This window comes from Bufo gargarizans, chromosome 6, assembly GCF_014858855.1.
Source record: "Bufo gargarizans isolate SCDJY-AF-19 chromosome 6, ASM1485885v1, whole genome shotgun sequence".
Lineage (NCBI taxonomy): Eukaryota > Metazoa > Chordata > Amphibia > Anura > Bufonidae > Bufo > Bufo gargarizans.
The window spans coordinates 161,002,140-161,016,012 of NC_058085.1; the positions used below are offsets into that span (position 1 = coordinate 161,002,140).

The following is a 13,873-nucleotide window of genomic DNA, read 5'->3' on the forward strand; positions in this document are numbered from 1 at the left end:
AACATTGTGATCATCCCGCACTTGACTGCTGCAGCCAATGGGTGAACATATATTGCCTGCAGTGGTGACCTGCTGGTAGTCACAATGTCGTCAGGACAGCAGCATTGGTTTTTCTAGGTAAGTAATTTAACTTTTACATTGTACTGGTGACCCTCCTACAGAGTTATCATAGTCTTGTTATACTTTGTATTAACCTGGAGGTGTGATCTGTCTTCACAGGTTTTGTGGCATCTTGATATTTTCCGCCGGAGCTTCCGCCAGTTAACCACACATAAATGTATGGGTGACTCCTGCATATTCTGTGCACTCAAGGTAAGTAATGCTAAGTGATAAATTATTTCTAGGACACCTTTAATATCGCAATTTAAATTCAGAAAATAAAATAAAACCTTTCTATTTAATGTTTTTATGTTGACTAATGATGTATGTGCTGTGGTTATTGGATTCTAGGAGATCGTCTTCTATCTTTTTTGCTGTGATATTAAATGATTTAGATTTTTTTAGTGTGATATTTTACAGACGAGTTAAACGTTGGTTGAGAAATTGTTAATTCCATCATTTCCAGTAATGGCCTATTGTGGTTTAAAGGTGGATACACACTGATTTTTTTTTTTTTTTTTTTTTTTTTTTTTTAAATGGTCCTTTGTGAGAATGTGAGATTTCCTTAATTTTCTAAAATCCCTGATGTCTAATATTATGTTTAGCCTAGCTGGCCATGGCTTCCAGTCCCATAGCAATCAACTTGTCATAACGGTGGAGGCTGCCATGCCACAACCCCTGTGAAGATAACATAATTCACACTGTTTCATGTTAAGCCCGATTTGTAGGTTCTGTACATATCAAATAACTACTGCACAAAAAGAATGCCAGAGGATGCAGCAGTTGTGCCCACAAGCACACATGGTAGTGGGGCAACCACAGTCTCATTGTAGTGGCTGGGACTGGTGAAAATCCCACCCTAAAAGTTGTAGCGCTTAAAGACCACCATTAGTACTGGCTTGCTTTCTTTCCGGTCTGTAAGTGACAGCACGAGACCTTGTGATAAAGCCTTTTAGGGCATAGATGTGCATTTCATATACACAAGCATTAAAGTGGTTGTTCAACCTTGAAGCCAACAACCTCTTTGGACCTGACCGGTGCCTTTGAAGCCCCTGCAACATAAAAAACAAAACAAAGAATCACCTGGCCACTTTCCAGACGCTGCAGGGACTGGAAGTGGATGGGATTGGTGCAGCGTCGGGACTGTGAACAGGCGATTCTTTGTTTTTTAATGTTCAGGGGCGCAGCCACCTATCTTTCTAAAGCAGTAATAATTTACCTTTTAGGAGCTTTGGAAAGCTGGGTGACAACCAGTGCATTGGAGAGCAGTTGGGCCTATACTCGGTGTTGACTTGATGCTGTATGTATTGTAAGGGATCGCCTCTTATTCGGGGGTCATTCTCACAATGATCTACATCGACCACAGGGTTAGGGGCCAAACATTGCTTTTATTTGGCACCTCAGCAAAACCAAAACAAACAATACAAATAAAACACCTGCCCGGCTAGGCTCTAACTAAACATGAGGACTCCCTACCTCACTGAAAACCCTGTTCACACACGGGAAGAACATGCAGCTTTTCCCAGCCTAACAATCCAGCACTTCCAGGCTGTAACAAAGTCCAGTACCTTTTGGAGGATTGTGGCCCATAAGTCCTCCTGACTCTGGCCTAGCGACCGTCGATTCCAAGACCTCGCAGAGTCCCCCAAAGTTCAGGCTAACACCTAGCCCCGTGGCCCCTCAGCCAGCTCGGCTGAGCCCACTTGTACAGAGCATTCCCAGGCCTCTGCTGCACACAGACTCTTCCTTCTCCTAACAGTCTGGACTGGGCTCTTATCCCAGACTGATTGTTCCACCTGGTGCGGCCTCTGACCTGCTGATTGACAGCGAAAAAATATGAACTCCTGCCATATCTCTCCCCTAGCAGTCGTGAGGCCTGTCGCTGCCTCACAGTATAGAATGTATGTACTGTACCAGCTGTGATGTACATACATCCCCCATGGTGTCAGAGCGTTGCGTGTATTTGATATAACCAGTATCCCCCCCCCCGATATTTTACCTAGTTTTCCCAGACTGCAGAATGCCATATATGTCTAGTTGTATATTGATAACTCCCCATATTATGCTATAAGTAGTCCAATAAGCTATTGAGGAGCCTGGAAAAGCTGGATCAGAATCGCTGTGCAACTGTTAACAACAGATCTGCCTAGTTATGGAGTGATAAATCCTACATATTGCAGCATGGCTAGGCAGAAAGCTGGGTAACACACCATGTGAAGCTATAAAGAAAAGTCTGCTATATCTGACATGTGACTGACTCAGCACTTCTGTCATTTTCAATGTTCTTCTCTGTCGAATGGACAACAGTGTAAATGCTTAGCAGAGATGTGGGTATAGCTTTACCTATAGGAAGCATTTGTACAGATGGAGACTGGCATTTCATACTCCAGGCTTAAAGGGGTTGTCCCAGAGATGAACCCGGACATACCCAGAATTTCACCCAGGCATCCCCCCTGATGTTAGCTGATGCTCTCCCTTGCCCTGCGCTTGATTGCAATTGCAAGCTTAAAGGGGTTGTCCCAGAGATGAACCCGGACATACCCAGAATTTCACCCAGGCATCCCGCTGATGTTAGCTGATGCTCTCCCTTGCCCTGCGCTTGATCGCAGGCTTAAAGGGGTTGTCCCAGAGATGAACCCGGACATACCCAGAATTTCACCCAGGCATCCCCCCTGATGTTAGCTGATGCTCTCCCTTGCCTTGCGCTTGATTGCGCTGGGCAAGGACATTTTTATTTACAATAACACACTGCTAGGCGGAGGCTTCTGCCCAGAAGTGTCTTCAGTGACGTCACCAGCTCTGATGGGCCGGCTTTAGTGCGGCCCTAGCCGTCTAACCGGCTAGGCAGTGCTAAAGGCCGCCCATCAGTGCCGGTGACATAACCGAGCTCACTGCTGGGTGGAAACCGCCACCTGGCAGCCCTATGGAGAGCCCTGAACCTGAACAACCCCTTTAATCAGAAATGCGCTGACTTAAGATGTGCCAAATTAATCAAGAGGTGCAGATTACTTAAAGGACATCTGTCAGCAGATCTGTTCCTATGAAACTGGCTGATCTCTTACATGTGCACTTGGCAACTGAAGGCATATGTGTTGGTTCCACTTTTATATCTGCCCGCATTGCTGAGCAAAATGTTTAATGTTTTAATATAGTCAAATAAGTCCATAGGAGCAACGGGGGGGTTGCCATTACACTTAGTCTTTGAGTGACAGGGGCAGACAGTGAAAACATTATCACACCTAGCCCTGTCAATCAAAGTAGATAGTTGCAGAGAGAGCTGAGCCTCTAGTTGTAACAGCAACGCCCCCGTTGTTCCTAGAGTCCAATTTACATATATTAAAACCTAGTTTCTCTCAGCAGTGATATGAAGATTGGTCTGTATGCTTGTGGTGGGGTCAACAATGACAGATTAAGTTTCAGGGATTAAAAGTCTAAACCGCTTTTATTTTCCATCCAATTCAAGACCGTGTCATGCATGTTCATTAGTCACTTTTATGCATCCACGTGTGTGACCTACACAAAATACACCACTTAGCCCATCTGAGTGCTAACTATGCATCAGGTTACCTCACCTATGTAGTTCAAATGCAAACACGGGGATCAGGCTTTGCACAGCCAACAGGTTATGCAGCTTCCAGGCACTGACATAGAATGAGACTCTCATCCCTGTCTTTATCCCCACAGTAATGAGTCCAGCAGCTGGGTTCATCTCAGGCTAAGGTAAATGCCGTACTGGAGTGGGAGGGAATGGCAAGTCCCTCTACCAACCTACCCCACCATTCCATAAAAATCCAGGAACATGAAATACTTTAAACAAAAATGCCTCAGCAAACTACAATGTGCTGAAACACAGCTTTCTTGGATTCTTTTACCTCCCCTGTCTGAGAATTTTGGGCGAGATATAGACCCCTCCAGTACTTTACCATACACAGTGTTACAAAGTCTGAAGTTGTCATTCATTTATCGTCACTAGCAATGCTTCCACAAGTTACAGTATTGTCAAATGATTTTATTGTGAAGATAACACATTGCATTGGCCCAGTGATATTGGCATATGTGAGCAGAAGGCTACAGAGCTGATGGGTTCCTATTATGTGGAGAAATGGGTGGGGAGGCGACTCTCAGAATGGGCTGATGAGATGATTGTTTGGTAAGTGCTTTCTGTTCCCATTGATGGACTCTGTTTTTAATACAAATAATTCATTGTGTTGCTCTGACCTACTTCTTTCAATCAGATTGCCACAGAAATTAATCATCATGTAACAGAAACATCAATGAGTTTTTCAGAATGAGTGGGTTTTCACAGGATCTTGGAACTCCCCTCCGATATTAGGTGACCCAAAAAACAGAAGCTGTTTCCAAGAGGGTGAATAAATGCCATCAGGATCTTGGTGATGGCCTTGGATACATGCACTGAATGCCAATAAGAGTGCTAGGTACCTGTCTGACTAATGAGACACACAGAGCCGTATATGTTCACATACATACACTATGCTGAAAATGCGGCCAGGCAGGATGCAGGAATGTAGCACAATGTATAAGAGATTAATGAAAATGCTAGATAATTGGGACTTGTTGAGTGCTGACATCATCATAATTACACGTCTCACGTTTGTTTAGCATCACAATAGATTCATGGTTTTAAGAAATATTTCAAAAAATATTTATATTGGACACCCTGTTACAGTTTTGCTTGTTAAAGGGGTTGGACCAAGACTGAAATCAGTGAAGGCCTGACTGTAACCTCCACCGATCACAGGAGCAGGTTTCCCCCATTCAAATAGTCAGTGGAACATATTGCTAGGCTATCTCAGACAGTCTCTTATAGCGTCATTTATCAAACTGGAGTAAAGTAGAACTGGCTTAGTTGCCCATAGCAACCAATCAGATTCCGCCTTTCATTTTTGACAGCTCCATTGGAAAAGGACCCCAATAAAGTTTGTATGGAGCTGCAGTGCTCATGCTCTATTGCTGCTTCTAGTGAGGGACATAGGAGCCCTATTCTCATGATCAGTGGAGATACCAGCAGTTGGGACCTCTGTTCCATATGCTGCATTGTTTAGCTGTAAAAAAATAAAATAAAAATTGGAGAAAAAAATGCAATTGCATTTTTCTTTTCTGGGTTTCATTTTATGACATTCACATGTTACCTGTATAATTATTTGCAGGTCAGTATGATTACGGCAAATTTATGTATTTTTATGTTTAAGAAAATAAAGAAAACTTTGAATTTATTTTTATTTTTAATTTGCATCACCATGTTCTAACACCCATAAGACTGAATTCACATCACGTTTCTATCATCCGATTAGCAGACCCATTTAAGTTACCCAAAATGCTAATCCAAATGGATGCTGGCGGAAGGATATTCAATTGCATCCTTTTTACATAAATGGAATGTTAAAAAATGTATCTCACTGTCCAACTTTTTTAGGAAATATGAAAGCAGACTCTGCCATGCCATGAAGATTGAAGTCAATATAAAACACATGCTGTTGGCATCGGTTTTCATTCTTTTTTTTTTTTTTTTTTGGGCATCTGTTAAAGGGGTTCTGCACTTTCAATTAACTGATGATCTATCCTCTGGATAGATCATCAGCTTCTGATCGGCCGGGGTCCGACACCCGGGACCCCCGCCGATCAGCTGTTTGAGAAGGCAGTGGCGCTCCAGCAGCGCCGCTGCCTTCTCACTGTTTACCGCCGGGCCGCCCGCCCACTGACGTCACGACTTGTATCAACTAGAGTGGGCGCGGCTAAGCTCCATTCAAGTGAACAGAGCTTAGCCGCGCCCACTGTAGTTGATACAAGTCGTGACGTCAGTGGGCGGGCGGCCCGGCGGTAAACAGTGAGAAGGCCGCGGCGCTGCTGGAGCGCCGCTGCCTTCTCAAACAGCTGATCGGCGGGGGTCCCGGGTGTCGGACCCCGGCCGATCAGAAGCTGATGATCTATCCAGAGGATAGATCATCAGTAAATTGAAAGTGCAGAACCCCTTTAAGTGGATCTGCTATGTGGATGATAGAAACGTGATGTGAACCCAGCCAAATTTTATTTTTATATTTCCATTTAAAGAGCAGTGTAAGGGCTTTTTTTTGTGGAACTGTGTGTAGTTTTTGACATCATTTTGGGGTTTGACTTTTTGATCATTTTTTATTCAGTTTTTTTTGTGAGGTGAAACCAAAAACCTAACTTTTTGAGTTACAGTATTCACAGTTTGGTTTATAGTTTTATATTTCTGTAGTTTTGACATTTTCAGATACTATGAGAACAAATATGTTTATTTTTATTTTTTTACCTTTTTAGTTTTAATCTCTCTAGGGACCTGAACATAGTTTTCTGATCACTTATTTTTCTATTGAGCCATGCCAAAGGGGTAGATTTAAAGGGGTAGTCCTCTTCTGTAATATTGATGACCTGTCCTCAGAATGGGTCATAAATATCAGATCGGGGTCCTGAGTGCCGGCAACCCTGCCGATAGGCAGTTTGAAGAGACTGCAGTACTCGTACGAGTGCTGCTTTATGTTCACTGTTTACTTGCTTGCCATCAACATTGTAACAGTGAGCAGGTAAACATTGAGGGGAATACAGCACTTGTGCAAGGGCCCTGGCAGATCTGATATTGATAACTTATCCTGGGGATAGGTCGTTAGTATTACAAAAGCGGACAACCCCTTTTAATAATCCTAATGCAGTAATTTGACAGTGTAAACTTGGACAAGACGATCTCTAAAGATGGTGGATGATACATTTGATGAACTGTTTTGTGTAACTGTACACTACCTGTTGGTTGGCTTACTTTGCAGGAATATTCCGGGATAATTTTGCCGCATATTGAAGCATCTTGGAATGTAGCCTTAAAGGGGTTTTCCAATTATTCAATAGCTTTGGGTCCCACCTCTGGGACCCACACTTACACAGAGAGTGGAGCCCTGAAAGTGATGGAGGGTGCACTGTGCAGGCTTGCTCAGTTATTTCCGTCAGGCTCATAGAAGTGAATGGGAGCGGTGGCCGCACATGCGCGGTGTGCTTCCATTAAATTATATGGGGAGAGCACTTGGCGATGGCAGTACCCGGGCTGTCCCTGGGTCCTCCAAGCCACCACTTTCCCCGCTCTCATTGCCCCAATTGACTGATGAATACCCCTTTAAGTAAACAATGGCAAGAAAATGGTAATTTACTTTTTCAATGGCTTTGTCACGAGCTAACACTATGCCATGTACTATCCGTGTCAATTTTAGCTCTGCTACATTTGTGTGTGTGTGTGTGTGTGTGTGTGTACAGTCGTGGCCAAAAGTTTTGAGAATTACATAAATATTGGAAATTGGAAAAGTTGCTGCTTAAGTTTTTATAATAGCAATTTGCATATAGTCCAGAATGTTATGAAGAGTGATCAGATGAATTGCATAGCCCTTCTTTGCCATGAAAATTAACTTAATCCCCAAAAAACCTTTCCACTGCATTTCATTGCTGTCATTAAAGGACCTGCTGAGATCATTTCAGTAATCGTCTTGTTAACTCAGGTGAGAATGTTGACGAGCACAAGGCTGGAGATCATTATGTCAGGCTGATTGGGTTAAAATAGCAGACTTGACCTGTTAAAAGGAGGGTGATGCTTGAAATCAGTGTTCTTCCATTGTTAACCATGGTGACCTGCAAAGAAACGCGTGCAGCCATCATTGCGTTGCATAAAAATGGCTTCACAGGCAAGGATATTGTGGCTACTAAGATTGCACCTGCAATTTATAGGATCATCAAGAACTTCAAGGAAAGAGGTTCAATTCTTGTTAAGAAGGCTTTAGGGCGTCCAAGAAAGTCCAGCAAGCGCCAGGATCGTCTCCTAAAGAGGATTCAGCTGTGGGATCGGAGTGCCACCAGTGCAGAGCTTGCTCAGGAATGGCAGCAGGCAGGTGTGAGCGCATCTGCACGCACAGTGAGGCAAAGACTTTTGAAAGATGGCCTGGTGTCAAGAAGGGCAGCAAAGAAGCCTCTTCTCTCAAAAAAAAAAAAACATCGGGGACAGATTGATCTTCTGCAGAAAATATGGTGAATGGACTGCTGAGGACTGGGGCAAAGTCATATTCTCTGATGAAGCCTCTTTCCGATTGTTTGGGGCACCAGGAAAAAGGCTTGTCCGGAGAAGAAAAGGTGAGCGCTACCATCAGTCCTGTGCCATGCCAACAGTAAAGCATCCCGAGACCATTCATGTGTGGGGTTGCTTCTCATCCAAGGGAGTGGGCTCACTCACAATTTTGTCCAAAAACACAGCCATAAATAAAGAATGGTACCAAAACACCCTCCAACAGCAACTTCTTCCAACAATCCAACAACAGTTTGGTGAAGAACAGTGCATTTTCCAGCACGATGGAGCACCATGCCATAAGGCAAAAGTGATAACTAAGTGGCTCGGGGACCAAAACGTTGACATTTTGGGTGTATGGCCTGGAAACTCCCCAGATCTTAATCCCATTGAGAACTTGTGGTCAATCCTCAAGAGGCAGGTGGACAAACAAAAACCCACTAAAGTGATTATGAAAGAATGGGTTGCTATCAGTCAGGAATTGGCCCAGAAGTTGATTGAGAGCATGCCAAAGTCGAATTGCAGAGGTCCTGAAAAAGAAGGGCCAAATACTGACTCTTTGCATAAATGTCATGTAATTGTCGATAAAAGCCTTTGAAACGTATGAAGTGAGTGTAATGATATATATATTTATATATTTAGTGCAAATGAAGAAGTGATATTACTGGTCCACTGTTTTCTTGCACAAGGTTCTAGTGAGCCAACTCAGGAATGTTTTTTATATTCATGGACTTGCAACTAATTAACAATTGTAATTCATTGACCGTCCTCATGTTTTTACAAAGGTAAATATGAGCCACAAGTCTTCTGTGGAAATCTTTCATTTAAAGAGGACCTTTCACCGATTATGACATTGTGAACTAAGTATACAGACATGGAGAGCGGTGCCCGGGGATCTCACTGCACTTACTATTATCCCTGGGCGCCACTCCGTTCTCCCGCTATGCTCTTCGGTATCTCCGCTCACTAAGTTATAGTAGGCGGAGATTTCAGTTACTAAGTTATGGTAGCCGGAGTCTGCCCTTGTTCTGCTCTAGCGCTGGCCAATCGCAGCGCAGAGCTCACAGCCTGGAAGGTTATTTTCTCCCAAGCTGTGAGCTCTGCAATGCGGTTGGCCAGCGCTACAGAAGAATAAGGGCAGACTCCGCCTAACATAACTTTGTGACCTGAGATACCGGAGGGCATAGCAGGAGAACGGAGCGGCGCCCAGGGATAATAGTAAGTGCAGTGAGATCCCCGGGGGCGCCGCTCTACATGTCTGTATACTTAGTTCACAATGTCGGGATCGGTGAAAGGTCCTCTTTAACCTTTTTGTAGTGTGTTAATTAGGATGTGGCGACAGACTAATCCAGGCATCTTCCTAAAGATCTAAAAGAATGGCTGAAAGAATGGGTGCCATGTAGCCATTCCTTTTCTGAAGCGATGTTTCTAGTTTGTGAAGAGGTAAACTCTGTACCAATTAAAAGGTTTTATTCACATGTTTTAAACTAATTATGCTAAGTATACTCTTAACAATATGCAAGACACTTGGTGAAAATAAATTTTTTTTTTTGCAAAAAAAAAAAACATTACTGATACAGAAGGTTTTTCTATGTTTCATCAGTGTGAAAAAAAAAAAAAAAAAAGCTGACCACACATTTTAGATAGTTGATGCCTGAAATAAGTGGGGGTTCTGAGTGCCGAGACCCCCATCAATCTCTAGAACAAGGGGAGAGAAGTGTGCATAGCACACTCTCTCTCTCCTCGCTGCAGAGGACTGATTCGAGACAGGCCCATAGACTTCTATGGAACCTGTCTCGTGCAGCAAGAAGAGAGAGCACAACATGCTTGCGCTTCTCTCCTATCGGAGGTCGCACTACATTTTTTGCAGAAGAGTAAAAATACTACTCTGACCATTTTTGCGGAGTAGTAGTTGCAGTAGTTCAAATACATAATACGTAGGCCTGCACTTGTTCAAATCTGCGTTGGAGGCTCCGTTTTGAGCCTCTATTGCAGATTCTGTGAAAAGACCAGACAAAAAAGCCTTGTATGCAGCACTTTTTGTGTCCGGTAAAGAGACAGATCCCGAACTGAAACTGAACGGATCCCATCAATAGGGAGTCAAATAAAATTAAAAAAGACTTCTTGGTCGGACAGTTTAGTCTGGCCTGTTTCTGGGAACGATCCATGGACAGCCGAACATGATCTTAGATGTATGGCCAGCTTTAATCTGGTACATTTATTTCCTTTACCACTCCTGTTAGTAGATCTAAGGCTATGCCTAGATGTTCAGCAGTGCCAAACTTGAGGCCATTTGGACTTTTCTGCTAGAGACCTATGCTACGTCTGTGGCAGAAAATATGTGCCAGCTTACAGGTAACAGACGTATCGGATGCCAGAAAGTAGCAGAGTAGAGTAGAATTAAAGCCAGAATAGTCACTAGAAGCCAAAACGGTAGACAACGGGTAAATCCTTAAACTGAGGTCAATCCCCATTGGACAAGGAAGCGGCTGGCTCCCATGATTGTGGCCAATAACAGGCCTTGGTGCTGTGATGTACCATTCAAACCTCTGTTATAGCCAAGACTTGAGATTAGCCACAGCGGTCACGGGACCCAGTAGCTTTCTAGTTTTGCGGGGATCGGCAGTGGTCGGGAATAGAAAAGCGGTGGGCCTGGGACAGGTGACTGGCATTTGTTACCTGCTGGGGGTTGGGGGGGTGAGTCATTGAGGAATTATCAGTTCCAACGCACAACTCCTTTAAGTGAAGCATGAAATATAGCTGCTGCAATTTTTTGAATGATTATTTTAATCACATTTAGACATGCACACGATTCTCTGCATTTACAGGACCTGCCTATTGTGGCTGCATAATGTTAGGTCTGTTCCACATTTGCAGTGAGCAGTTCCGGTCGGGACCAGCCTGCGGTCGGGACTACGGTGTGCTGCCAAGATACCGTCCAGCCCCATTCACTATAATGGGGATGGCAGAGATTTAGCTGCTACCCGGCAAATATGTCATGAAGCGACCAGTTGTGGCCGGATCTCTGCTATCCTCATTATAGTGAAGGGGGCCAGACAGTAACTTTGTAGCGCCTGGTATTCAGGCTTACTGAAAATGTGCAACAGGCCTTATCTGACACTGTGCTCTTTTTCTTACATTACCAACTGCACATACATTTATATATAGCTCTCATTTAAAGAGGACCTTTCATCAGTTTTGACAAAGGCTAATTATGGTATTACTTTGTAGGGCAGCCCCAACTGATGCCATGGGTGTATTTAAAAAAATAAATAAAAATCTCAAATCCCCAGTTCGTCCGGTGTGGTCCCCCGTTCGTCCACTGTGGTCCCCCGTTATTTTGGCGCGCTATATTGTAATGAGCTGTAACTTTGAAGCAGAGTAAAGACGCAGTCTTCTGCTGTGGGCATCTCCAGGGAGAAGGAGACGCCCACAGCAGAATACTGCGTCTCCGCCACGTTGAGGGAAAAAAATAAAAAAATACACCCATGGCATCAGTGGGGGCCACCCTACAAGGTAATACCATAATTAGCCTATGTCAAAACTGATAAAGGGTCCTCTTTAAGGGCTCATTCAGACGGCCGTATGCTGTCCGCAAAAATCGGATGTTTTTTTTTTTTTTTGCTGATTAGATGCTGTCCCATTCATTTCTGTGGGGCCCTTTTCTTCCATTGCATGGCTCAGCAAAAAAAATATGAAACATGTCCTATACTTGTCGGTGAAAATCAAGACATGGCGCTGTTGAAGTCTATGGATCAGCAAAAAAACGGAATGCAATCCTTTTTTTTTGTGGACATGCTGAGCTGTCCGCAAAAAACTGATCTGCCTTTTTTTCCGGACAGCATATGGCCGTCTGAATGAACTCTAAGGCTACTTTCACACTTAGGCCTCATGCACACGTTGTGTGCACCCGTGGCCGTTCAGTTTTCCGTGATTTTCTGAGGATCCATTGACTTTCAATGGGTCCGTTGAAAACTCGTAAAATGCACCGTTTGTCATCCGCCTCCGTGATCCGTGTATCCTGTCCGTCAAAAAAATAGGACCTGTCCTATTTTTTTGACGGACAACAGTTCACGGACCCTTTCAAGTCAATGGGTCAGTGAAAAAACACGGATGCACACAAGATTGGCATCCGTGGCCGTAGGTTACTTTTATACAGACGGATCCGAAAATAGAAAAGAAATGGTGGCTCTCTCACTGTTCCACTTCTGGAATGGTGCACAACCCCACAGCACTCCCAAATGCTGGAGAAAAATGTGGATAAGAAATTGTGATGGGGGTCCGAAGATCCGTCTGCTTAAAAGCTTTTTCAGAGCTGAGTTTTCACTTCGTGAAAACTCAGATCCGACAGTATATTCTAACACAGAGGCGTTCCCATAGTGATGGGGACGCTTCTAGTTAAAATATACTACGAACTGTGTACATGACTGCCCCCTGCTGCCTGGCAGCACCCGATCTCTTACAGGGGGCTGTGATCCGTACAATTAACCCCTCAGGTGCCGCACCCCTGCAGACCCCCCCTCCCTCCCCAGTTTCAATTTCATTGGTGGCCAGTGCAGCCCCCCACCCTCCCTCCCTTTATTGTATTTATATCATTGGTGGTACAGTGTGCGGCTCCCCCCCACCCCCCCCGATCATTGGTGGCAGCGGAGAGTTCCGATCGGAGTCCCAGTTTAATCGCTGGGGCTCCGATCGGTAACCATGGCAACCAGGACGCTACTGCAGTCCTGGTTGCCATGGTTACTTAGCAATATTAAAAGCATCATACTTACCTGCTGGCTGCTGCGCTGTCTGTGACCGGCCGGAGCCCCAGCGATTAAACTGGGACTCCTGACTTTACATTGAAAGTCAATGGGGACGGATCCGTCTGCAATTGCACCATATTGTGTCAACGTCAAACAGATCCGTCCCCATTGACTTGCATTGTAATTCAGGACGGATCAGTTTGGCTCCGCGCGGCCAGGCGGACACCAAAACGACTTTTTTCCATGTCCATGGATCCTCCAAAAACCAAGGAAGACCCACGGACGAAAAAAACTGTCACGGATCACGGACCTACGGACCCCGTTTTTGCGGACCTTAAAAAAAAAAAAAAAAAACGGTTGTGTGTATGAGGCCTTACATTGTTGTTTTCTGGTATTGAGATCCAGCAGAGGATCTCAATACCAGAAGAAAAAAAAATGTTTCCATTTAGTCCTCATGCATTCTGAATGGAAAGTGATCTGGAAAGTGATTTGTTCAGGATGTCTGCCGTTCCGGCAGCATTCCGTTTTGTGACCGGACATGTAACAAAATAAGTATATTCGTCAGAAATCGGGGGCATTGCACTTTGCGCTGTCTGGGAGTGATTGTCATACAGTTTTGCTTTGGGGCCCTTTTGAGAACTGTGTACGCCCCTGGTCAGCAACCCAAGTTAGTGCAGAAAGATTGCTCTCTGCTCTCAAAATAGTTTGGATTTGAGGGCATCTGTGAAGGAGGGTCCGGCAATACATTTTCTGAGGATGACTTAGTAGATTTCTTAAAATAATGAAATGTTTTCCAGTTATGTGAAGGAAATTGCTGGAAAGTATCTTGTTCGGTAATGCTTCAGGTTGCCCCATCGGAAAGTACCAAAAGGTTCGTGAGCGTCTTCAATTCAGGATGGCAATGATATTTTTATATTGTATGAGAATGAATGTGGAGAATGTACAGTTGAAAATT

At 44.2% G+C, this 13,873-nt stretch overlaps 1 protein-coding gene across 9 annotated transcripts in view; it reads left to right on the forward strand.

Moving 5' to 3' along the window:
- The window catches only part of USP54 (ubiquitin specific peptidase 54), a 125,460-nt gene that overhangs the window by 58,093 nt on the left and 53,494 nt on the right, over nt 1-13,873 (forward strand). For all 9 annotated transcript variants that reach the window (XM_044298924.1, XM_044298925.1, XM_044298920.1 and 6 more), the window contains exon 3: nt 220-312. In XM_044298924.1, the coding sequence (XP_044154859.1) occupies nt 220-312 (93 nt within the window). The remainder of the gene's footprint in view (nt 1-219; nt 313-13,873) is intronic.